This window comes from Bombina bombina, chromosome 4 (genome assembly GCF_027579735.1).
Source record: "Bombina bombina isolate aBomBom1 chromosome 4, aBomBom1.pri, whole genome shotgun sequence".
Lineage (NCBI taxonomy): Eukaryota > Metazoa > Chordata > Amphibia > Anura > Bombinatoridae > Bombina > Bombina bombina.
This window is the reverse complement of record NC_069502.1, coordinates 1228508258-1228535888: the sequence shown is the minus strand read 5'-3', so window position 1 is coordinate 1228535888 and position 27631 is coordinate 1228508258. Positions and strand designations below refer to the sequence as shown.

General features: G+C 41.0%; 1 protein-coding gene across 1 annotated transcript in view; it reads right to left on the bottom strand.

Moving 5' to 3' along the window:
* The window catches only part of PTK7 (protein tyrosine kinase 7 (inactive)), a 182889-nt gene that overhangs the window by 82755 nt on the left and 72503 nt on the right, over window positions 1–27631 (bottom strand). The window contains exon 6 of the mRNA XM_053712771.1: window positions 10340–10470. Coding sequence (XP_053568746.1) covers window positions 10340–10470 — 131 coding nt within the window. The remainder of the gene's footprint in view (window positions 1–10339; window positions 10471–27631) is intronic.

Here is a 27631-nt window from a genome sequence, read left to right as displayed (position 1 = left end):
CCCTTGTTCCATGACTGGTTGCCTTTCCAACCTTGTCTGTAACGAGCAGTAGTTCCTTCCTGTTTTGGAGCGGAGGAAGTCGATGCTGCTCCTGCCTTGAAATTACGAAAGGCACGAAAATTAGACTGTTTGGCCTTTGGTTTGGCCCTGTCCTGAGGAAGGGCGTGGCCCTTACCTCCCGTAATGTCAGCAATAATTTCCTTCAAGCCGGGCCTGAATAAGGTCTGCCCTTTGAAAGGAATGTTAAGTAGTTTAGACTTGGAAGTTACATCCGCTGACCAGGATTTAAGCCAGAGCGCTCTGCGCGCCTGTATGGCTAATCCGGAATTTTTAGCCGTAAGTTTGGTTAGATTTACTACGGCATCTGAAACAAACGCATTAGCTTGCTTAAGGGTTCTAACTTTGCTCAAGGCCTCATCTAACGGCTCTGTGCGAATCGCCTCTTCCAGAGACTCAAACCAGAATGCCGCTGCAGCCGTGACAGGCGCAATGCATGCAAGAGGCTGCAATATAAAACCCTGTTGAACAAACATTTTCTTAAGATAACCCTCTAATTTTTTATCCATTGGATCTGAGAAAGCACAGCTATCCTCCACCGGGATAGTGTTACGCTTGGCTAACGTAGAAACTGTTCCCTCCACCTTAGGGACCGTCTGCCATAAGTCTCGTGTGATGGCGTCTATAGGGAACATTTTTCTAAATATCGGGGGAGGGGAAAAAGGCACACCGGGTCTATCCCACTCCTTACTTATAATTTCTGTAAGTCTTTTTGGTATAGGAAAAACGTCAGTACACACCAGTACCGCATAGTATCTATCCAACCTACACAATTTCTCTGGAATTGCCACCGTGTCGCAATCATTCAGAGCCGCTAATACCTCCCCTAGTAACACACAGAGGTTCTCAAGCTTAAATTTAAAATGTGAAATTTCTGAATCCGGTCTCCCCGGATCAGAACCGTCACCGACAGAATGAAGCTCACCGTCCTCATGTTCTGCAAGTTGTGACGCAGTATCAGACATGGCTCTCGTGTCATCAGCGCGCTCTGTCCTTAACCCAGAGCTATCGCGTTTGCCCCTTAATTCGGGCATATTATATAATACTTCTTTCATAACATTAGTCATATCATGTAAAATGATTTGTAAGGGCCTAGATGTACTAGGTGTCTCAATCCTACGCATCTCCCGAGCGGGAGACGCAGGTACTGACACGTGAGGAGAGTTAGGCGGCATAACTTCCCCCTCGTTGTCTGGTGATAGCTTCTTTATCGGTACAGATTGACTTTTATTCAAAGCAATATCAATACAATTGGTACACATCGTTCTATTGGGCTCCACATTGGCTTTTGAACATGATGAACAAACAGTTTCCTCTGAATCAGACATGTTTAAAACAGACTTAGCAATGAAACTAACAAGCTTGGAAATCACTTTCAATAAGTTTTACAAGCAATATAAAAAACGCTGCAGCGCTTCAAAAATACAGATATAATTAAATAATTCTTAACAAGAAGTGTACTATTAGCAGAGGATTGCACCCATTAGCAAAAGGATGATTAACCCCTCGATACCCAAAACGGATAAAACAGATATCAATTAAGATTTAACGCTTTTAATCACAGTCAGCACACTGTCACAGATCTGCTGTGACTGATTACCTCCCTCACAAATGAAATATGCAGACCCCTGAGCTCTCTAGAGACGTCCTGGATCAAGGAGGAAGAAACAGAAAGACTGTGCAATAATTTTAACTGCGCAACAAGGCGCTAAAACAAGGGCCCTCCCACTCCAATCACAACAGTGGGAGCCCTGATATAACGGTTTCCATGCAGAAAAATATGTTAGCCATGTGGAAAAAATCATGCCCAAAGCGATTTATCACCAAAGTACCTCACAAAAAACGAATAACATGCCAGTAAACGTTTTATTAAAAAACAACATTTTTCAATGTCATGCAAAGCTATCACTAAGCCTGCTACCAGTCGCTACCACTGCAGAGAAGGCTTAAGTATTATTTCAGTGTTAACAGCATTTTCTCAGTCAAATTCTAGTCCATAGAATATAACTCGACTGCGCATACATTTATCAGCCTGATACCAGTTGCTACTACTGCATTTAAGGCTGTACTTACATCATACGGTAACAGCAGTATTTTCTTAGTCAATTCCATTCCCAGAAAATAAAGTACTGCACATACCTCATTTGCGGAGGACCCCGCATGCTATTCCCAGTTTCTGAAGTTACCCCACTCCTCAGAATGTCGAGAACAGCCAGTGGATCTTAGTTACGCCTGCTAAGATCAGAGATAAAAAACGCAGGCAGTTTCTTCTTCCAAATACTGCCTGAGATAGAAAAAAAGCACACTCCGGTGCCATTTAAAATAACAAACTTTTGATTGAAGAATAGTTAAGTAAAAACTCCAGCTCCTCTCGCGACCTCCTTCTTTGTTGAGGGTTGCAAGAGAATGACTGGATATGACATTGAGGGGAGGAGCTATATAGCAGCTCTGCTTGGGTGATCCTCTTGCAACTTCCTGTTGGAAAGGAGAATATATCCCATAAGTAATGGATGACCCGTGGACTGAACACACTTAACAAGAGAAAACCCTGACAGTATTTAAGCCTTGGGCTGGGGTGTCTTTGCATAATCCTGGTGGCCAGGTTCTGTATTCTCACAAGTAAGGAATGAAGCTGTGGACTCTCCCAATATAAAGATGGAAAAATATATGCTCTGTCAATCACAATAGAAAATTGATCAGGTTTCATATCCCTTTAAGTATATCCCATGGTTTAGCGTTTTTTAAATTAATGAGACTGTTCCGGTTCCGGTGGGAGGAGCCACGCACCGCTCGTGGAAACTGAGCGTGTATGCTGAGGGCTCGTATTGAACTTCTCCCTGCCATATGCCCGTTGATGGAGTGGGACTACTTCCTAGGGCAACTGCACTAGTCAGAGGTGCTTGTGGCGGAACTGTGGAACAAGCAAAGTGGCTCAGTTGCAAGAGCCGAATTCGGAAGCACAAGCGAGGCACAAGAATCGATCTCTCAAGACTGCCCAAATCGACCTGTTTTACAGAGAGGGCGACGGCAGCAGAGCCCGAGAGACACAGAGGAGGGCATAGGAGGTCGGAAGTGTACAGAGTGGGGCGGCGACCCCAGAGGCCGAGAACCGCGGAGGAGGTCGTGGGAGGCCAGACCAACGTCAAAAGATCAAGTGGCCGGTCAAGACGGAGCTGAAGCTCTGAGCCGGAGACATTACCCAGCTGCAGGAACTGTCAGCCGCAAGCCACACGGAGGGTCAGCGGTAGTTACAACAGAACAGGCTGGCAAACAGGTGGTTGAATGCCACGCTCCAGGTGATAGTTGCAGTTTGATATAGGAGCCGCAACGCAACAAACCGTAAGTCGCATGAGGGTTGGAACGGTACCTACCTTAGTCCAGGTTACAAGCGGCCTAGCGGATGGTTGATTGCCACACCCCAGTTGTTTAGTGCTAACATAGTAGAGCTTAACAGAGAATCAACGCCATCGTGTAGAATATAAACTAAAGAAGCCCTGGAATATAAGGGAACCGAGACCACACCAGGAATATCCAAAGGAACTGAGCAAGTATCTTAGAAGTGATTAAGATATTTTAACTGTGCACGAGTCTTCCTTTTTTACTTCTTACTGCACTAGCTAAAAGTGTTACTAACTATATAAAGCATCATATTCTACACTATATAAAATAACGGTTGCTAAACTTCCTACAAAAGGAACTCTCTATACCCTATTAAAAAAAAAAAAAAAAGAGAAGAAAAAAGAAAAGAAGAGAGGAAGAGGGGAAAGAAAGGAGAAAGAGTATAAGCAGAAAAAAAATTAAGAACTTTCCTAAAGGAATTTTGCTTAAGATCTAAGGCAATCACTTTAATGTGTGTGTCACTGATTCAAACCACAAGAGGACATAATAAGTGTTTAATAAATGTGGTGACAACACGCATGGTTTAAGATAGGGCTGCATAGATCAAGCAAAGAAAAATATCTTCCCTTATAGTATAAATTGTTTGAATGTTGCTTATACCTTTATTTCTACTGTTGAATGTCATGTTATAAAAAATTATTTACATTGATTGCTATGCTAGAAGAGGCCCGAAGGGGTCTAAAGGCTCTGCATATTAGACTACACAAAACAGAGCCAAAAGAATATATATCCTAGAAGGGTCTGCTATGAAATTCTTATAGTCTAGCAAATAAATTGCCATGTCTGCTGGGATTTGCAAATAATTTTCTATTAAGAACTTAATTGCTGCAAAAAACAGTATCTTTTCACTTTACTCTCTCACAATTAGTGGTTCAGCAAGGTAACTTTGGCTAACGGCTTTAGTTTAAAATTATTTCCAGCCATAATTTTTCTTCTAAGGCTAAAAAAATATAAGGTTATATAGCTCTGTTTAAGGACAGCGGGGAAACTTTAATTTTAAGGTTTTTTATGCACGGAATATGTTTTTTTGATTAATGCAAGGCTAATTTTCAACCCTACTCAGAAATAGTCACTTAGTTTTTCTTTTTTTTTTTTTTTTTTTTTTACACACACACAGATCACTTTTGTTGGTTTTGTTTAATTCACTTTCTCACATATATGGGTATGTACTCCTATCCTGTATTAAATAGTTCATAATATTATCTTATCCTCACCTATACTATACAGGGGAAATATAAAGGGAAAGGAAAAAAAAAAAAATAATAATATAAAAAAAACACAGGTACATAAGTGTCACGGTTCACAGTACATGGACAAATATATCACTCACAATAAACACCATTCCCCGGCTATGCCCGCCAAACCAAAAGATAGAAGAATAAGAACATCTGAAACACATCTAGACAGTGCCTTAGAACTCACAACACCTAAAAATGATACTCAGCCCCTGCTAGCCCAAATGTCTGAAATTTTTTTGCCACAGTTCGAAATGCTTAAAAATCAAATGGCAAATATAATGATAGAATTTAAACAATTCTCTACCCGCCTCACTGAAGTGGAGGAGAGAGTGTCTAGTAATGAAGACATATTATATAAACAAGAAAAAAGCATAGCAGATAATAGCAAAATACTGACCACATTACAAGACAAAATACATGAATTAGAAGATCATTCAAGACGAAATAATTTAAAAATTATTGGCCTCCCAGAGAATGAGGATTACCTAGACCTTATAACCTTTGCTAGTTCCACACTACCTCTCGCTCTGGGTATTTCTATTGATAAAGCCCCCATTGTAGTTGAAAGGGCGCATCGATTAGGTACAAATAGAAGTAACATGAGAGAAAATCATAACAGACCTGTTTTAATAAAGTATTTAAGTTATCAAGATAAGATTAATATCTTAAGAGCGTATAGGAAACTAGGGAATTTTTTTCTGGGCCAAGTAAAAATTCTGATGTTCCAAGATTATTCTAGCGAAACCTCAATGAAAAGAAAAGATCTGGCCCCATATTGTTCTAAACTATTCAATGCAGGACTTAAGGCTAGATTAATGTACCCTGCCAGAATAGTCTTGGAGGAAGCAGGAGGAAATATCATTATAAATAATATAGCCGAAGCTAGAGAAATTTGCAAAACGCGACAAATATCTTGAACACAATAAAGGTTATCTTTGTTTTTTTCTGTACTTTATCTAGGACCTTTAAGCAAATGTTTCCGAGTTCGAAAATGTTTTTAATACTTAGGGAGTTTTATTGCTCTTTTTCTTTTTCTCTTTTTTTCCTTTCTCTTTTTTTTTTTTTTCTCTCCTCTTTTTCTCCCGCTTGCCTCTTCTCTGCCTCTCTTTCTCTTGCACTCTCTACGACCCTCCTCCTCCAAACATATACAAAGTTTAAATTGCGTACTAGAGGGGTACTAATACACTCAGACAAATAAGATGAGGATGATCAAGTTCGTTTCATGGAATATAGGTGGGATCACGTCACCTAAAAAGAGGAAGTTAGTGATTAAGCATCTTGCCAAACTGAATCCTGATATAGCATGGGTGCAGGAAACACACCTCAAAAGTATTGAAGCTCAGAAACTTAAGTGCAAATGGGTTGGACAAGTTATAGCATCAGATTGTGCCGGGAGGAAAAGAGGGGTTGCTTTCCTAATTAGCAAGGATCTGGAATATAGAATTCATGATATACAACTAGATGTTAATAATAGATGGATTATCCTTAACATAGAAATTTTTAATGTAAAATATGTACTGTGCAATGTTTATGGCCCTAACACCTCAGACCAATTGTTTTGGAATGATATAATTGCAAGATTAATTCTGCATGAATCACCCAATGTAATACTAGCGGGTGACTTCAATCTAACCCCAATACCTTTATTGGATAGATTCCCTTATAAGCAGAGGGGTAGGTCAATACAGAATTCTAGACTGTTTTTCCAAATATGCAAGGAATTAAAACTTCACGACATATGGCGTATCCACCACCCTGCGGGTAAAAGCTTTACTTGCGAGTCACATGCGCACAGATCCTTCTCCCGTATTGATTTTTTCTTAATTTCCAATGCTCTTTTGAGAGATGATGTGAGTGCAGAAATCGGTGAAATTATATTATCGGACCATGCTATATTAACGTTATCAGTAGGGAATAGAGAATGCCAGGGGATCAAAGGAAATAATTTTTATTTTCCAAAGTATATGATAAATGATAAAGCATTTCAAATGTGGATAAAGAGCAAGTGGCGTGAGTATTGTATAAATAATCAAGGTTATGCGAATAAATATGAGGTGTTTTGGGAGGCAGCAAAGGCCTTTCTAAGAGGGGAGATCAAACTATACATGGTCAGCAAAAAAAAAAAAAAAAAAAGACTAGGGCTCGGGAAAATCAATTGACAAAAACGGTCTCGAGGGCATATCAAAACTATATAAACAATCCACTAAAAAAGTACTGGGATAAGTATCATAGTGCACGCCAAGAAAGAGATTTATTTATGGCTGCAAAAAATATACAGCAGGAAGCTAGAATGAGCGCCATTTACGGCGGACGCTATGGGAAATCTGTTAAATATTTGGCTAGGCTAGACAAAGCTAGGAATCAGAAGAATGTGATCGGGAATATTAGCTGGGGAGGTCAGAACTTCACCCAAACGAACGATATTAGTAAGGTCTTCCTAGATTATTATAAGAACAAATATGCTGCCAAAATTATAGACACAGAAGCAAGTAAGATATTCTGGGATAAGATTAAGTGTCCACAGATTACACCAGAGCAAGCTAAGTCAATAAACGATCCCATATCGTTAGCCGAAGTTATAAAAGCAATTGAAGATTTAAACTTGGAAAAGCTCCCGGGCCTGATCAAATACCCGCGGAGTTCTACAGAATGTTGAAGACAGATATAGCACCCATACTGACTTGTTTATTTAATACATATTTCATAGATGGGAAAATAATGTCTCGATTTTTCTCTGCGTCGATCATAACCCTTATCCCAAAAAAAGACAAAATCTTATCAGATCCAGGGTCATACAGACCTATCTCTCTGTTGAATACAGACTATAAACTATTAACAGTAATAATTGCAAATCGTTTGAAGGAAATATTATGTAAAATTATACATCAAGATCAGGCCGGTTTTATGTGTGATAGATCATCAACAAAAAACATTCGTAAAACATATATGCTAATAGAATATTTTTGGAACAAATTGCATAAGGAAAAACCAGCGTATCATGATCTTGCTATGGTTGTGGTCGACGCGGAGAAGGCATTTGACTATAATATGGGAACATTTGTACACTTCCCTTGAAAAGTTTGGCTTCTCAGGTAAATTGGTTGAATTCATTAAAGCCATATTCAACTACCCCATCTCTTCGATACTGGTTAACAATACTCAATCAGATTTTTTCAAATTAGAGAAGGGAACGCGCCAGGGGTGTCCCTTATCACCCCTCCTATTTAATGTGGCCATTGAGCCACTAGCAATTTATCTCAGACAAGAATTGGAGGGAATAAAGATTGGATCTCAGAAGTTTGTGCTTGCCTTATATGCAGATGATCTACTTCTCTATTTCCAACAAACACATAGAAATATCCCTACTACGTTCAAGGCATTAGATTTATTTAGTAGTATTTCGGGCTATAAAGTCAATACGCTTAAATCAGAGATTCTATGGATATACAAAAACATGGATAGCAAGACACAATATGAGCTAAGAGAGGTCACGCAGATTAGATATCTAGGAATCATGTTACATAGAGATCCTAATTGTTGGTATAGACTTAACTTTACGCCCTTCTTTTCACGACTTAAAAGCAAGTTGCAAAGATGGGCACTACTCCCTATTTCCTTGTCTGCTAAAATAGCTATGATTAAATCTATCTTATTCCCTCAGATAATTTATACTATGAATAACTTACCATTATTCATTAAGGTAAAAGATATTAAAATATTTAATCAATTATGTGCTAAATTTCTTTGGAGCAAGTCGCGACATATGATAGCCATTAAAAAATTGTCACAACTGAGGGAACATGGGGGGCTAGCTTTCCCGGACATTAGATTATATAACATGGCCATCTTGGCACGGAATGCGGTGGATTGGCTTCTGTCAACCGAGGTACTAACTAACTTAATTCTGAAAGAGAGCTTAATATATCCGTTTGCATGTAAAGCAATCTTACATTGCACTCTTATAGAACTCCCAGACAGCACCAAAAGGTTTATCAGTATATATAACGTGATTAAAGCATGGCAAATGACATGTAAATATCTTAAAATTTTTCTATTTCCCCCTATCTTCCGATCAGAGGGAACCCCGAGTTTATAGCCGGATGCGACTATCAGGTATTTAAAGAATGGGCGGATAAAGGATTTGACAAGTTACTACAAGTTTTTGACCAAAGGTTTAATTTAAGAACCTTTGAGAGTATTGTTAGAGAATTTGATCTCCCCAAGAAGGAGAGCTTTTTCGCATATCTTCAGCTACGCCACTTTGCTAATAAGAAAGCTAAGTTAGGGAATTGGCCAGTAGGTTTTAAACAAATTGGAGACTATATCAATGTATATAAGCAAGGAAAGCACTCAATATCATTATACAAAATTTTATTGGCAAAGCAAGGTCAATTAAATAATGAACAATATATAGGTTATTGGGCAAAACATTTCCCAGAACTTAGCGGGGATCACATTAAGAAGGGTATCAAATGGCTGATTAAAGCCCCCCTCCGTTCCTCTTGGCACAAATCTTTTCTAAAATTACTCAACAATGCTTATATCTCGCCAAAAAGATTGGCAGCATGGTCTTCAGAAAATATGGGAATATGCCACAAATGCTCAATGCCTAGGGCTGATCTGATGCATTGTTTCTGGTTATGCCCCAAAATAAGGCAATTTTGGCAGAAGGTTAACTTTTGGCTAAATAAATTTTGCCCTGAACATTTAGTCCTGGAACCTATAAACATTATTTTCCTAAACATAACAGCCCAGAACTATGATTTGATCAATACTATTATACTTATAGGTCGGAATTTAATTCTAAGAAATTGGAAGCAGACCAGAACAATACCTTTTAAGATATTCCTAGAAGCAGTGAGACAACAGATCATATTCGAACAATATAATGTGTCAAACCTACACAATAAACCAACCCAACGCTTTTTCAATAAATGGGAAAATATTATCCAGACATATCCGCTTCCCATGCAATATATACTTACTAAGGCATTCCACAAAACAGACTACTTTGAAGGTCTGATATTAAGAGAACTATTTCCAGTATCCTGGCTTTGAAAAATTGGGGGACCCTAAGATTCTAAGACACCTTTACGTGGTGTGGTGGAGGAGGAGGTGGCTTTTCTCTTTTTTTCTGTTCCCTTTTTTTTTTTTTCCTCTTTCTTCTTTTTTCCGATCTGGTTAATGAGAACAAAATGTAATAATTGTATTTAGACGCAACACAGCATCTTGGTTTTTTGTTTTTTTTCCCCCCCTTTTTTTGACTACTTATGTTTATTTACTGTGTGATGTCCATAAGGTAATGGGCACGGAACCTGGTTATTATGTAGGCATAAATGATAGATATTTATCTTTTTATTTCTGTATACATGATTGGAAAAAATTTTCTTTCTTACCCTGCGTGGTGCAAAATATGAGCAAATGAGCTCTGTTACAGTTATATTGATACTGATGGAAAAATAAACATATTAAAAAAAAAAAAAATTAATGAGACTGTTCTATAACTCTAAATGGAGGAAAGTGAACCTATCGTCAGATATGGACAGGAAGTAACCAGCCAATAGCAAACATTCAGGTGCTGTCATGGGAACATAACCACTTCCTCTGCTGACCAGCTCCGGTAGTGTATACATACAACTCCTCACCTGCTAGGCGAAGTGAAGCCTGTAGTACAGACTGTTTCCCTCCAACACCTGTTGCAACACAGCGATATGTCCCCGTGCTGCGATGTTTCACAGTGCTAATAAGCAGCGATCCATTGTGAAATACAGTGTAACTGCAGAGAGAAAAGAAGGAATGTGAGTTAAATCTGCGGTAGCCAGAGCAGCACACAATAAAATAAATGAAAAAAATGAAAAAAAAAATGTATTATTTATATACACACAAACATATATACATACACACATACAAAAAAAAGTCTGCACACCCCTGTTAAAATGTCAGGTTTCTGTGATGTAAAAAAATGAGACAAAGATAAATCATTTCAGAACCGTTTCCACCTTTTATGTGACCTATAAACTGTACAACTTGATTAAAAAAACAAACAAACTTCTAGGTGGAGGGAAGTAAAAATAAAAAAATTAAATATGGTTGCATAAGTGTGGGATGTAGCTGTGTTTAGAATTGAGCTATCACATTCAAAATAATGTTAAATAGGAGTCAGTGCACACCTGCCATCATTTAAAGTGCCTCTGATTAACCCCAAATAAAGTTCAGATGCTCTAGTTGGTCTTTCCTGACATTTTCTTAGTCGCGTCCTACACAAAAGCCATGGTTCGCAGATAGCTTCCAAAGCATCAGAGGGATCTTATTGTTAAAAGGTATCAGTCAGGAGAACGGTACAAAAGAATTTCCAAGGCATTAGATATACCATGGAACACAGAAAAGACAGTCATCAAGTGTAGAGAATATGGCACAACAGTGACATTATCAAGACCTGGACGTCCCTCCAAAACTGATGAAAAGACGAGAAGAAAACTGGCCTGGGAGGCTGCCAAGAGGCCTACAGCAACATTAAAGGAGCTGCAGGAATATCTGGCAAGTACTGGCTGTGTGGTACATGTGACAACAATCTCCCGTATTCTTCATATGTTTGGGCTTTGGGGTAGACGGCAAGAAGGAAGCCTTTTCTTACGAAAACATCCAAGCCCAGCTAAATTTTGCAAAAACACATCTGAAGTCTCCCATGTCGCCAAAGGTGTTCTGGTTTGATGAAACCAAGATTAAACTTTTTGGCCATAATTCCAAAAGATATGTTTGGCGCAAAAACAACACTGCATATCACCAAACGAACACCATACCCACAGTGAAGCATTTTGGTGGCAGCATGCTTTGGGTCTGTTTTCCTTCAGCTGGAACTGGGGCCTTAGTCAAGGTAGAAGAAATTATGAACAGTTCCAAATACACGACAATATTGGCACAAAACCTTCAGGCTTCTGCTAGAAAGCTGAAAATGAAGAGGAACTTCATCTTTCAGCATGACAACGACACAAAGCATGCATCCAAATCAACAAAGGAATGGCTCAGCAGAAGAAGATTAAAGTTATGGAATGGCCCAGTCAGAGCCCAGACCTGAATCCAACTGAAACTCTGTGGGGTGATCTTAAGTGGGCTGTGCACAAGAGATGCCCTCACAATCTGACAGATTTGGAGTGTTTTTGCAAAGAAGAGTGGGCAAATCTTGCCAAGTCAAGATGTGCCATGCTGAAAAACTCATACCCAAAAAGACTGAGTGCTGTAATAAAATTAGGGCTGAAACAACTAATCCACTTAATCGATAATAATCGATAATGAAAATCGTTGTCAACGATTTTCATTATCAATTAGTTGGTCAGTCGATTAGTTGGGCTGCACGCAGCACACCTGTGCAGAGTCAGGAAGACGCGCCGTGGGACAGTTCGCTTCCCTCATGCTGCGGTGTTGTAAGGTGGGTCCCCCCCCCCCCGTTATCTAACTTAGTTTACATGCTAACTACACATGCAGGCTGCAGTGTGTCAGATCGGTCCTGTAAGAGTGCGGGCGATTGTTGGGAAGGGCTGTGTAGGTGGGGGCCATCAGTCATTTATCCTGCACACTCCAGCCGTCGGCTCAGGAAACTTAGTGTTAGCTAGCAGACGTCAGCGAGACTTGGGAGTGCTGTCAAAGTAAAGAGCTGTGTGAGGGAAAGGCACACGCTGTGATAAAGCTTAGGCCTAAACATAGGAAAAAGTTTGCGAACATGTGTGCTAACTTAGTGACTGGCATCTGCAGGCACCATGTTTATTTATCTCTCAAAAATATAACATGGTGCCTGCAGATGCCGGTCACTAAGTTAGAACCTAAGTTTGCAACTTTATCCCTATGTTTAAGCCTAAGCTTTTATCACAGCGTGCCTTTCCCTCGCACAGCTCTTTACCTTAGGGAGATAAAAACCGGCCGTGTGTTGGGAATGGCTGTGTGGACGGAGATATCAGGGACAGTCACCATTTATTCCAGCGCTTAGGAAGTCTTCTTAGGGCGTACTGGAAGTTGCTTTTTTTGTTTAAAATAAGGAAATTTATGTTTACCTGATAAATGTATTTCTTTTACGATATGACGAGTCCACGGATTTCATCCTTACTTGTGGGATTAAACCTCATGCTAGCAGGAAGTGGCAAAGAGCTCCACAGCAGAGCTGCATATATAGCTCCTCCCTTCCCCTCCCCCTCCAGTCATTCGACCGAAGTTAGGAAGAGAAAGGAAAAGCCAAAAGGTGCAGAGGTGACTGAAGTTTAATAAAAATAAGTACATACCTGTCTTAGAAATGACAGGGTGGGCCGTGGACTCGTCATATCGTAAAAGAAATAAATTTATCAGGTAAGCATAAATGTCCTTTTCTTTTAAAAGATATGACGAGTCCACGGATTTCATCCTTACTTGTGGGATACAATACCAAAGCTACAGGACAGGGATGAAAGGGAGGGACAAAACAGGAATCAAAAAGGAAGGCACCACTGCTTGAAGAACCTTTCTCCCAAAAACAGCTTCAGAAGCAAAAGTATCAAATTTGGAAAATTTGGAAAAAGTGTGAAGAGACGACCAAGTTGCAGCCTTGCAAATCTGTTCAACAGAATCATCGTTTTTAAATACCCATAAGGAAGCCACAGCCCTAGTAGAATGAGCCGTAATTCTTTCAGGAGGCTGCTGTCCAGCAGTCTCATGCCAGATGGATGATACCCTTTAGCCAAAAGGAAAGAGGTAGCCGTAGCTTTCTGGCCCCTACGTTTTCCAGAAAACACAATGAATAATGAAGATGATTGATGGAATTCCTTAGTCGCCTGCAAGTAAAACTTCAGGGCACGGACCACGTCCAAATTATGCAACAGACGCTCCTTCTTAGAAGGATTAGGACATAATGAAGGAACAATAATTTCCTGATTAATATTCTTATTTGAAACAACCTTAGGAAGGAACTCAGGTTAGGTACGTAAAACCACCTTATCAGAATGGAAGATAAGGTGAGTCCCACTGTAACGCTGAAAGCTCAGAAACTCTACGAGCAGAAGAAATAGCAACTAAAAATAAAACTTTACAAGATAACAACTTAAAGGGACATTATACACTCAAAACAATATGGGGTATTTAAGTAAAGCATATAAAGATAATAAACTTTGTCATTGACATGTATTTTCAATTTTGCCTCTAAAGCTGCTAAAAATGATAATAAAGTTGGAAGTAAGGTAACTACATGAGAATACGTCCGTCATACGGCTAGGCTATTGAGCAAGCATTTGTCCCTCACTCCCTAGCAAGTACAAGCCCTGCAGGGACAGCTGTGTGAGCTATGCGTGATTCATAGGGATAATAAAAGCCTATACCTATATGTAATGTGTGGGACTGACACATCGCACCGAGCGGCAGTTTACAGTGCAGTATAGGGCTATATTATGTGCGCTCTAAATATCCCAGCATAACGCTCACAGCTCTCCCTGCAGGGCTTGTACATGCCTCTGCTTTATTGCCAGCGTCTCCCTAAGCGGGTTGTTTGCTCTCACTAGGCGGGAGCTCGGCTGCACGCCATCAATCAGCTGGGATTAGCTTGCTTGCCCATGCTGTGTTCTATGTATGCTCAATTATTTTATAGGCTATTTGTGCTGTGATTTTACATCTGCAACGGTAAATGCTGGTTGCGGCTGATGACGGATTCTGCAATAGTGCTATGAAATGACGTAACAAACACAAACCAATGGCTATGTTTTCACTTTCAAGACGGACTAAAAAAAACTAATTTTTCAGCTCATACTTTGAACTAGTTGCAGGATGGAATTACGTGATTGCATTAGTATGACGTTACAACAATATCCTGCAACTAGTTCAAAGTCGGAGCTGAAAAATTAGTTTTTTTTAGTCCGTCTTGAAAGTGAAAACATAGCCATTGGTTTGTGTTTGTTACGTCATTTCATAGCACTATTGCAGAATCCATCATCAGCCGCAACCAGCATTTACCGTTGCAGATGTAAAATCACAGCACAAATAGCCTATAAAATAATTGAGCATACATAGAACACAGCATGGGCAAGCAAGCTAATCCCAGCTGATTGATGGCATGCAGCCGAGCTCCCGCCTAGTGAGAGCAAACAACCCGCTTAGGGAGACGCTGGCAATAAAGCAGAGGCATGTACAAGCCCTGCAGGGAGAGCTGTGAGCGTTATGCTGGGATATTTAGAGCGCACATAATATAGCCCTAAACTGCACTGTAAACTGCCGCTCGGTACGATGTGTCAGTCCCACACATTACATATAGGTATAGGCTTTTATTATCCCTATGAATCACGCATAGCTCACACAGCTGTCCCTGCAGGGCTTGTACTTGCTAGGGAGTGAGGGACAAATGCTTGCTCAATAGCCTAGCCGTATGACGGATGTATTCTCATGTAGTTACCTTACTTCCAACTTTATTATCATTTTTAGCAGCTTTAGAGGCAAAATTGAAAATACATGTCCATGACAAAGTTTATTATCTTTATATGCTTTACTTAAATACCCCATATTGTTTTGAGTGTATAATGTCCCTTTAATATCTATTGAATGCATGGGTTCAAACGGAACCCCTTGAAGAACATTAAGTACTAAATTCAAACTCCAGGGTGGAGCAATTGGTCTAAACACAGGCTTGATTCTGGTCAGAGGCTGACAAAAAGACTGAACGTCTGGAACATCTGCCAAACGTTTGTGTAGTAAAATTGACAAAGCAGAGATGTGTCCCTTTAAGGAACTTGCTGATAACCCTTTCTCCAATCCTTCTTGGAGAAAAGAATCCTGGGAATCCTAACTACTACATGAGTAAACCTTGGATTCGCACCAATGAAGATATTTAAGCCATATCTTATGGTTGATTCAGGCACGTAAGCCTGTTACTAGAAAGATCTAAGTATCAGCTGCAGAGAAACTAGAGTCGGATGATGAAAGGGTCCCTGAATGAGAAGGTCCTGCCTCAATGGAAGCTTCCACGGCGGCAGAGAGGACATGTCCACTAGAACGGCATACCAAGTCCTGCGAGGCCACGCAGGTGCAATTAGAATTACTGAAGCCCTCTCCTGTTTGATCCGAGCAATAACCCGGGGAAGGAGAGCAAACGGTGGAAACACATAAGCTAGGTTGAACGACCAAGGCACAGCCAAGGCATCTATCAGTTCGCCCTGAGGATCCCTTGACCTGGATCCGTATATTGGAAGCTTGGCATTCTGACGAGACGCCATCAGATCCAATTCCGGTCTGCCCCATCTGAGGATCAGAGTGGCAAAGACCTCCGGATGGAGTTCCGACTCCCCCGGATGAAACTTCTATCTGCTTAAAAAGTCTGCTTCCCAGTTGTCCACTCCTGGGATGTAGGTTGCTGACAGATAACAAGAGTGAGCTTAGGTCGACCGAATAATCTTTGATACTTCTGTCATCGCTAAGGAACTCCTTGTTCCTCCCTGATTGATGTAAGCCAGTGTCGTGATGTTGTCCGACTCAAAGCGGATGTATTTGGCCGAAGCCAACTGAGGCCACGCCTGAAGCGCATTGAATATTGCTCTCAATTCCAGAATATTGATTCGAAGAAGAGATTCCGGCTGAGTCCACACACCCTGAGCCTTCAGGGAATTCCAGACTGCACCCCAGAAGGCTGGCGTCCGTTGTCACTATCACCCACAAGGGTCCCCTGGGACAGATGAGCCGGCGACAACCACCAAAGAAGACAGTCTCTGGTCTCCTGATCCAGATCTATCTGAGGAGACAAATTTGCATAATCTCCATTCCACTGCCTGAGTATGCTCCGTTGTAGTGTTCTGAGATGAAAACGAGCAAACTGAATGATGTCCATTGCCGCCACCATCAAACCAATTACCTCCATGCACTGAGCCACTGATGGCCGAGGATTGGACTGAAGAGCTCAGGCATGTATTTAGAATCTTTAACTTCCTGACCTCTGTCAAGAAAATATTCATAGATATGGAATCTATTAGGAGTTCCCAAGAAGGGAACCTTTGTCTGTGTAATTAATGAACTCTTTTCTAGATTCACCTTCCACCCGTGAGTCCTCAGAAAGGACAGAACCATGTCTGTATGAGACTTTGTTAGATGGTAAGACGACGCCTGGATCAGAATATCGTCCAGATAAGGCGCCACTGCAATGCCCCGCGGTCTGAGAACCGCTAGAAGTGACCCTAGAACCTTTGTGAAGATCCTGGGTGCTGTGGCCAACCCGAAGGGAAGAGCCACAAACTGAAAATGTTTGTCTAGAAAGGCAAACCTTAGGAACGGTGATGATCCTTGTGGATAGGAATATGAAGATATGCATCCTTCAAGTCTACGGTAGTCATATATTGAACCTCCTGGATCAATGGCAGAATTGTACGAATAGTCTCCATCTTGAAGGATGGGACTCTGAAAAACTTGTTTAGACTTTTTAGATCTAAAATGGGTTGAAACGTGCCCTCTTTTTTTGGGGATTACGAAAAGATTTGAGTAAAACTCCTGTCCCCGTTCCAGTCTTGGAACGGGACGAATTACTCCCATATTAGAGAGGTCTTTTACACAACGTAAGAACGCCTCTTTTTATCTGGTCTACAGACAATCGTGAAAGAAGAAACCTTCCCCTTGGGAGTGAATTTTTGAATTCCAGCTGATACCCTTGGGACACGATTTCCAGTGTCCAAGGATCCTGCACATCTCTTACCCAAGCCTGGGCAAAGAGAAAGTCTGCCCCCTACTAGATCCAGACCCGTATCTGGGGCCGGCCCTTCATGCTATCTTGGTAGCAGCAGCGGGCTTCTTGGGTTGTTTACCCGTGTTCCAAGCCTGGTTGGGTCTCCAGACGGACTTGGCCTGAGCAAAATTCCCTTCCTGTTTGGCGGAAGAGGAGGAAGAAGAGGGGACTCCTTTAAAATTCCGAAAGGAACAAAAATTTTGTTTACCCCTCAGTTTAGCTGTTCTATCCTGAGGTAGGAGATGACCCTTACCTCCCGTAATGTCAGAAATTATTTCTTTCAAGTTAGGCCCGAATAGGGTTTTTCCTTTAAAGGAATAGCCAAAAGCTTTGACTTAGATGACACATCAGCAGGCCAAGATTTTAACCATAACGCTCTAAAATGGCAAATCCGGCATTTTTAGCCGCCAATTTGGCAATCTGAAAGGCGGCATCCGTGATAAAAGAATTAGCCAGCTTAAGAGCCTTAATTCTATCTAAAATATCCTCTAAAGGATTCTCAGTCTTAAGAGACTCTAAGGCATCAAACCAGAAGACCGCCGCTGTGGTAACTGGTACCATGCAGGCCGTCGGTTGCAACAGGAAACCCTGATGAATAAACAATTTCTTTAGAAGACCCTCCATTTTCTTATCCATAGGGTCTTTGAAAGCACAACTGTCCTCAATAGGAATAGTTGTACGCTTAGCCAGGGTAGATATAACTCCCTCCACCTTAGGTACTGTTTGCCAAGAGTCCCGAACAGTGTCAGATATGGGATACATTTTCTTAAAATTAGGAGAAGGTGAGAACGGTATACCCGGTCTATCCCATTTCCTCTTGATAATCTCCGAAATTCTCTTAGGAACCGGAAAAACATCAGTTTAAGCAGGTACCTCTAAGTATTTGTCCATTTTACACAATTTCTCTGGTGGTACCAAAATAGAGTCACAGTCATCCAGAGTCGCTAAAACCTCCCGAAGTAACAGGCGGAGGTGTTCAAGCTTAAATCTAAAGGACATGACGTCTGAATCTGTCTGAGGCAACCCTCTTCCCGAATAGGAAAGTTCTCCCTCAGACAGAAGTTCCCTGACCCCCAAATCAGATCCCTTTGAGGGTACATCGGAAATAGCCAAATAAGCATCAGAGGACTCAGTATTCACATTGACTTCTGTCCTACTGCGTTTGCCCTGTAACACTGGCAACTTAGATAAAACCTCTGTATGGGTAGTTGACATAACTGCAGCCATATCCTGCAGGGTAAATGAATTTGACGCGGTTGAAGAACCCGGGGCGTCGCTTGGGTGGGCGTTAAAGGTTGTGACGCTTGGGGAGAATTTGACGGCATACCCTGATTCTCCTCAGACTGAGAATCATCCTTAGAAGCACTTTCCTTAAATAAAATCTGCTCTTTACATTGTAAGGCCCTTTCAGTACATGAGGGACAAAAAGTAAGAGGGGGTTCCACAGAGGCATCTAAACACATAGAACAAGTAGATTCCTCAAGATCAGACATGTTAAACAGACTAGCAATAGCAATAATAGTCATTCTTTACTTGATATATTGTACTCTGAAGTCAAAACATATATAAAAGTATTTAAACCAAAAAACGTGTACTGCGCCTTTAAATAATAAAAGCGCAACCATTTTTCTGTTGATAGACAAAAAGACGATTGCAGCAATAAAAATTGTACCCATGTGTCCCAATTAGCTTAAATATATTGTACCACTTGTTAGGATACATAATACATCGATATATATGATAAACCTGACATAATTTGATATATTACAAAACTTTGCCCCTGCACCTCGCCACAGCTCTGCTGTGGCGCCTACCTGCCCCCAAATCACACTGAAATAACGTTCTGAGCCTCTCACCAAACAGAGCTAGGCCCCACCGGAGCCTCAGGATCCTGCTACCGATCCGGAACACACACTGTGCGTCTGACGTGCGAAAATAGGCCCCGCCCACCGTGGGCGTAACTCCTATCCTACCGAGACCCGCATGTGTAGAGAAAAAACACAAACATATCGGTCCTCCATAGATCAGCCATGTGCTCAAAACATACACATTCTGCGCAATAAGCGTTTCACATTGTAAGGCCTGTCAAGTCAGCAATAAACTCTAGCCACATCTCCCAGCGTCAGCCCACATAATTTTAAAGTGATATACCACACTAGTAATATAATCAAAATAACAGGGAATCCAGGTACACCATTTTCCTATAGTGCATACTGCTTACCCCTCCCCAGCTAGGGATATTGTCAGTCTGTTCTGATGTATCAAGTCTCCCCAGAAACAAAAGACTGCACATACCTCAATGCTGCTTGTAGCATGACATCGTTCTCCACACTAAAGATTTTTCTTTACACTACCTTAAGCTGCTCTGTGGGAACCAGAATGGATCTTAGATAACGTTTGCTATGATCATCAACATCAGGGCAGAAAACTAAAATGTCTCCACTCCTCTTGGGAAGGTATATACTGACTATTTCTGCCTGAGAAAAATAGTACTCACTGGCACCATTTTAAAATAAACATCTTGATAGAAGAATCTAAACTAACACCTCACTTTATCTCTTCCTATCACTAACACAGGCAAAGAGAATGACTGGGGGGAGGGGAAGGGAGGAGCTATATATGCAGTTCTGCTGTGGTGCTCTTTGCCACTTTCTGCTAGCAGGTTTAATCCCACAAGTAAGGATGAAATCCGTGGACTCGTCATATCTTGTAAAAGAAAAGGAAAATTATGCTTACCTGATACATTTATTTCTTTTACGATATGACGAGTCCACGGCCCACCCTGTCATTTCTAAGACAGGTATGTACTTATTTTTATTAAACTTCAGTCACCTCTGCACCTTTGGCTTTTCCTTTCTCTTCCTAACTTCGGTCGAATGACTGGAGGGGGAGGAGAAGGGAGGGGCTATATATGCAGCTCTGCTGTGGTGCTCTTCGCCACTTCCTGCTAGCAGGAGGTTTAATCCCACAAGTAAGGATGAAATCCGTGGACTCGTCATATCTTGTAAAAGAAAAATATATATTGGGCTTGGCTAAATGGCTTGCAGATCCTGCAATAATATATTAAAAAAAAAAAAAAAAAAAAGAAGTGTAATATTCCCTCCCTGGTAGTCTAGTGGGGGAGCATTTGGTCTACACATCTGAGAGCTGGAAATTGGAGTAGCAATTAGTATGGTTTGTCTGTAATGTACCAACACTACAGACCAACCATACTAATTGCTACTCCAGTTTCCAACTCTCCCTGAGAACCAGCCAGAAGAAGAGATAGATATAGATAGTCTGTAATGTACCAACACTACAGACCAACCATACTAATTGCTACTCCAGTTTCCAACTCTCACTGAGAACCAGCCAGAAGAAGAGATAGACAGCCTGTAGTGTACCAACACTACAGACCAACCATACTAATTGCTACTCCAGTTTCCAACTCTCGCTGAGAACCAGCCAGAAGAGCTATAGATAGTCTGTAAAGTACCAACACTACAGACCAACCATACTAATTGCTACTCCAGTTTCCAGCTCTCACTGAGAACCAGCCAGAAGAAGAGATAGACAGTCTAATGTACCAACACTACAGACCAACCATACTAATTGCTACTCCAGTTTCCAACTCTCACTGAGAACCAGCCAGAAGAAGAGATAGACAGTCTAATGTACCAACACTACAGACCAACCATACTAATTGCTACTCCAGTTTCCAGCTCTCACTGAGAACCAGCCAGAAGAGATATAGACAGTCTAATGTACCAACACTACAGACCAACCATACTAATTGCTACTCCAGTTTCCAGCTCTCCCTGAGAACCAGCCAGAAGAAGAGATAGACAGTCTAATGTACCAACACTACAGACCAACCATACTAATTGCTACTCCAGTTTCCAGCTCTCACTGAGAACCAGCCAGAAGAAGAGATAGACAGTCTAATGTACCAACACTACAGACCAACCATACTAATTGCTACTCCAGTTTCCAGCTCTCACTGAGAACCAGCCAGAAGAAGAGATAGACAGTCTAATGTACCAACACTACAGACCAACCATACTAATTGCTACTCCAGTTTCCAGCTCTCCCTGAGAACCAGCCAGAAGAAGAGATAGACAGTCTAATGTACCAACACTACAGACCAACCATACTAATTGCTACTCCAGTTTCCAGCTCTCCCTGAGAACCAGCCAGAAGAGCTATAGATAGTCTGTAAAGTACCAACACTACAGACCAACCATACTAATTGCTACTCCAGTTTCCAGCTCTCCCTGAGAACCAGCCAGAAGAGATAGACAGTCTGTAGTGTACCAACACTACAGACCAACCATACTAATTGCTACTCCAGTTTCCAGCTCTCCCTGAGAACCAGCCAGAAGAAGAGATATAGACAGTCTGTAGTGTACCAACACTACAGACCAACCATACTAATTGCTACTCCAGTTTCCAACTCTCACTGAGAACCAGCCAGAAGAAGAGATAGACAGTCTAATGTACCAACACTACAGACCAACCATACTAATTGCTACTCCAGTTTCCAACTCTCACTGAGAACCAGCCAGAAGAAGAGATAGACAGTCTAATGTACCAACACTACAGACCAACCATACTAATTGCTACTCCAGTTTCCAGCTCTCCCTGAGAACCAGCCAGAAGAAGAGATATAGACAGTCTGTAGTGTACCAGACAGAGGTGCACATCAAATGCTCCGCCCCACTAGACTGCCAGAGAGGGAATACTACTAGTACTTTTTAATATATATTGCAGGATCTGTAAATGTAAATGGCACTGCAAAATTGCTATTGCACATGGTTGGCTAAAAATTGAAAATCAAAAGGTTAAGGATTTTTTTTTCTTTATTAAAAAACAAAAAACACCCCACTGCCACTCCACTGGATCCCCAGGGATTTGAAATTGATATTATAGATTTATATAATCTTCAAGTTTTTGCTATGTGTGATTTTTTTTAAATGTGTGTTTGAATCTATGCGAGTATGAATCAAACTCAATGTATTAATGTTCCTGCTAATTATACCCACAACTTAATAAAATGTGCTTAGCTTTTAGAGAGAGCAGACCAATGGATTCCTTATTTTATTTCTCACCGTTTACTTGCAGATAATTAGAGTAGAGAAAATCAGAAAATTAAAAAGGAACTTATTAGTACCTCTCTGTTTATGTTACAACCTCACTGGGAGCATAATCAGGATGACATCCCACGTAAAACTAAACTAGTTTTTTAAATAATTTTGTGAAAAATAAGTCATTTTAGTTTTTGGTTTTCTGGTAACAGCAGCAGAGAGGTTGAACTTGAAACCAGTCCACATCTGCTCAAATAATATTTTTATTTATTTTTTGTTGTTTTTTTATAGGGTTGGGTTTTTTTTGGGGTTTTTTTAACCGATTAATCGAAAAAATAATCAACCAACTAATCGATTATGAAAATAATAGTTAGTTGCAGCCCTAAATAAAATCAAAAGTTGCCTCAACAAAGTATTAGTTTAAGGGTGTGCACACTTATGCAACCATATTTTAGTTTTTTAATTTCTACTTCCCGCCACCTAAAAGATTTTAGTTTGTTTTGCAATTGAGTTGTACAGTTTATAGGTCACATTAAAGGTGGAAAAAGTTCTGAAATTATTTATCTTGTTCTCTTTTTCACAGAAAACATGACATTTTAACAGGGGTGTGTAGACTTTTTAGAGTGTGTGTATGTATATATATATATATATATATATATATATATATATATATATATATATATATATATATATATATATATATATATATATATATATATATATATATATATATATATATATATATATATATATATATATATATATATCCACAAGCCCAAAGTTTTTCAGCAAAAAGTGCAAAATAGCGGTAAAAACAAACTTTATTCAAGTGTAGTCACACTCATTAAAACATGGGGGTACCAGCATAAAAATAGAACGAAAAAATATATATATAAATAAAATTAAATACACACAGAGAGAAGCACACTCACAGGAACGAACAACTGGCTCAATACTATTGTTACCCTGTTCTTTGGCGATTTACCACCTGGGTGCAGCTTTTTAGCCCAGTAATTCTTTTCACAGAGTAGAACTTTCCTGTAGTATATCAGTCTGATCCCGTCTATTACAGTTGGTCCATCGCCGAAATACCAGGCAATTCCTCTCTGAACAAGGAACACAGCAACCCCAGACGATCGTTTCGGCCTTCATTGGGCCTCGTCAGTGAGGTGTAGCCATGTTCCTCTAAATTGCCATAGAACAGGCTAACAATGGTATTGAGCCAGTTGTGCGTTCCTGTGAGTGCACATCTCTCTGTATGTATTTAGTCTCCCTATGAGAAAAAGGGGCAACCAGACGTTGACTCCTTGCTCAGTTTGCTTAGAGGAATACTGCTACACCTCACTGACGAGGCCTAATAAAGGCCAAAACGATTGTCTGGGGTTTCTGTGTTCCTTGTTCAGAGAAGAATTGCCTGGTATTTCGGCGCTGGACTGACCGTAATAAGCGTGATCAGACTGATATACTACACGAAAAGAAAATTTATGCTTACCTGATAAATTGATTTCTTCTACGATACGACGAGTCCACGGATTCATCCTTACTTGTGGGATATTATCCTCCTGCTAACAGGAAGTATCAAAGAGCACCACAGCAGAGCTGTATATATAGCTCCTCCCTTCTCTCCACCCCCAGTCAGTCATTCGACCTAAGGTATAGGAAGAGAAAAGAAAAGCTAAAAAGGTGCAGAGGTGACTGAAGTTTTGAAAACAAAAATATAATCTGTCTAAAATAACAGGGAGGGCCGTGGACTTGTCGTATCGTAGAAGAAATCAATTTTTCAGGTAAGCATAAATTTCCTTTTCTTCTACAAGATACGACGAGTCCACGGATTCATCCTTGCTTATTGGATACAATACCAAAGCAACAGGACACTGATGAACGGGAGGGACAAGACAGAGACCTAAACGGAAGGCACCACTGCTTGAAGAACTTTCCTCCCAAAAATAGCCTCAGAAGAAGCAAAAGTATCAAATTTGTAAAATTTGGAAAAAGTATGAAGGGAGGACCAGGTCGCAGCCTTACAAATCTGTTCAACAGAAGCATCGTTTTTAAAAGCCCATGTGGAAGCCACAGCTCTAGTAGAATGAGCCGTAACCCTTTCAGGAGGCTGCTGTCCAGCAGTCTCGTATGCTAGGCGGATGATGCTTTTCAGCCAAAAAGAAAGAGGTAGCCGTAGCTTTTTGACCCCTACACTTTCCAGAATAAACAACGAATAGAGAAGATGTTTGACGGAAATCCTTGGTCGCTTGTAAGTAAAACTTCAAGGCACGAACCACGTCCAAGTTATGTAACAGACGTTCCTTATTAGAAGGATTAGGACACAAGGAACGAACAACAATTTCCTGATTAATATTCTTATTTGAAACAACCTTAGGAAGGAATCCAGGTTTAGTATGCAAAACCACCTTATCAGAATGGAATATAAGATAAGGCGAATCACATTGTAACGCAGAAAGCTCAGAAACTCTTGAAGCAGAAGAAATCGCAACTAAAAACAAAATGTTCCAAGATAAAAGCTTAATATCTATGGAATGCATGGGTTCAAACCGAACCCCTTGAAGAACATTAAGAACTAAATTCAAACTCCATGGCGGAGCAATAGGTTTAAATACAGGCTTGATTCTGATTAAAGCCTGACAAAAAGACTGAACGTCTGGGACCTCCGCCAGACGCTTATGTAGTAGAATTGACAAGGCAGAAATTTGTCCCTTTAAGGAACTAACTGATAATCCCTTCTCCAATCCTTCTTGGAGAAAAGACAAAATGCTAGGAATCCTAACCCTACTCCATGAGTATCCCTTGGATTCACACCAATAAAGATATTTACGCGATATCTTATGGTAAATTTTCCTAGTGACAGGCTTGCGAGCCTGAATCAAAGTATCAATGATCAAGCGTTCAATCTCCAGGCAGTCAGCTGCAGAGAATTTAGATTTGGATGTTGGAACGGACTTTGAATAAGAAGGTCCTGTCTCAACGGAAGTTTCCACGGTGGCAGAGAGGACATGTCCACTAGATCCGCATATCAAGTCCTGCGCGGCCATGCAGGCGCTATTAGGATTACTGAGGCTCTCTCCTGTTTGATTCTTGTAATCACACGAGGCAGGAGAGGAAATGGTGGAAACACATAAGCCAGGTTGAACGACCAAGGTACTGCTAGAGCATCTATCAGTACAGCTTGGGGATCCCTTGACCTGGACCCGTAACGAGGAAGTTTGGCATTCTGACGAGATGCCATCAGATCCAATTCCGGTGTGCCCCATTGATGAATCAAGGACGCAAACACCTCCGGATGGAGCTTCCACTTCCCCGGATGAAAAGTCTGACGATTTAGAAAATCCGCTTCCCAGTTCTCTACTCCTGGGATATAGATTGCTGATAGATGGCAAGAGTGAGCCTCCGCCCATCAGATTATCTTTGAAACCTCTATCAATCGCTAGAGAACTCTTTGTTCCCCCTTGATTGATATATGCTACAGTTGTGATATTGTCCGACTGGAATCTTATGAATTTGGCCAAAGCAAACTGTGGCCACGCCTGTTGAATATTGCTCTCAGTTCCAGAATATTGATTGGTAGTAGAGACTCCTCCTGAGTCCAAACACCCTGAGCTGGTGTCCGTCGTCACTATGACCCATGCTGGTCTGCGGAAGCACATTCCCTGGGACAGATGATCCTGTGACAACCACCAAAGAAGAGTCTCTCTGGTCTCTTGATCCAGATTTATCTGAGGAGATAAATCCGCATAATCCCCATTCCACTGTCTGAGCATGCACAGCTGCAGAGGTCTGAGATGAAAGCGTGCAAACGGAATGATGTCCATTGCCGCTACCATTCCAATGACTTCCATACACTGACCCACTGATGGCTGAGAAATGGACTGAACTGCTCTGCAAGTATTTTGAATCTTTGACTTTCTGACCTCCGTCAGAAATATTTTCATGTCTACCGAGTCTATCGGAGTTCCCAAGAATGGAACTTTTGTTAGTGGAACTAGTGAACTCTTTTCTATATTCACTTTCCAACCACGAGTTCTTAGAAATGCCAACACGATGTCCGTGTGAGATTTGGTCAGATAAGTTGACGCCTGAATCAAAATATCGTCCAGATAGGGCGCCACTGCTATGCCCCGCGGCCTGAGAACCGCCAGAAGGGACCCTAGCACCTTTGTGAAGATTCTGGGAGCTGTGGCCAACCCAAAAGGAAGGGCCACAAACTGATAGTGTTAGTCTAGAAAGGCGAACCTTAGAAACTGATGATGATCCCTGTGGATAGGAATGTGAAGATACGCATCCTTCAGGTTCACGGTGGTCATATATTGACCCTCCTGGATCATTGGTAAAATTGTTCGTATAGTCTCCATCTTGAACAATGGGACTCTGAGAAATTTGTTTAGGCATTTGAAATCTAAAAGCGGTCTGAAGGTTCCCTCTTTTTTGGGAACCACGAACAGATTTGAGTAAAACCCCTGTCCTAGTTTTGGAACTGGACAAATTACTCCCATGGCAGAGAGGTCTTTTACACAGCGTAAGAACGCCTCTCTTTTTGTCTGGTCTACAGACAAACGTGAAAGATGAAATCTCCCTCTTGGGAGAAAATCCTTGAATTCCAGCCGATACCCCTGGGTCACAATTTCTAATCCCCAGGGATCCCTTGAACATCCCTTGCCCAAGTCTGAGCGAAGAGAGAAAGTATGCCCCCTACTAAATCCGGTTTCGGATCGGGGGCTGCCCCTTCATGCTGTCTTGATAGCAGCAGCAGGCTTCTTGGCTTGTTTACCTTTTCCAGGCCTGGTTAGGTCTCCAGACTGACTTGGATTGAGCAAAATTCCCCTCTTGCTTTGTGGCGGAAGAGGAAGTAGAGGGGCCTCCTTTAAAGTTACGAAAGGAACGAAAATTAATTTGGTTTAGCCCTCATCTTAACAGTCTTATCCTGAGGTAGGGCATGACCTTTACCTCCAGTAATGTCAGAAATTATTTCCTTCAATTCAGGCCCGAATAGGGTCTTACCTTTAAAAGGAATAGCTAAAAGCTTAGATTTTGATGACACATCAGCAGACCAAGATTTAAGCCATAACGCTCTACGTGCTAAAATGGCAAAACCTGCATATTTAGCCATTTGAAAGGCGGCATCGGTAATAAAATTAGCCAGCTTGAGAGCCTTA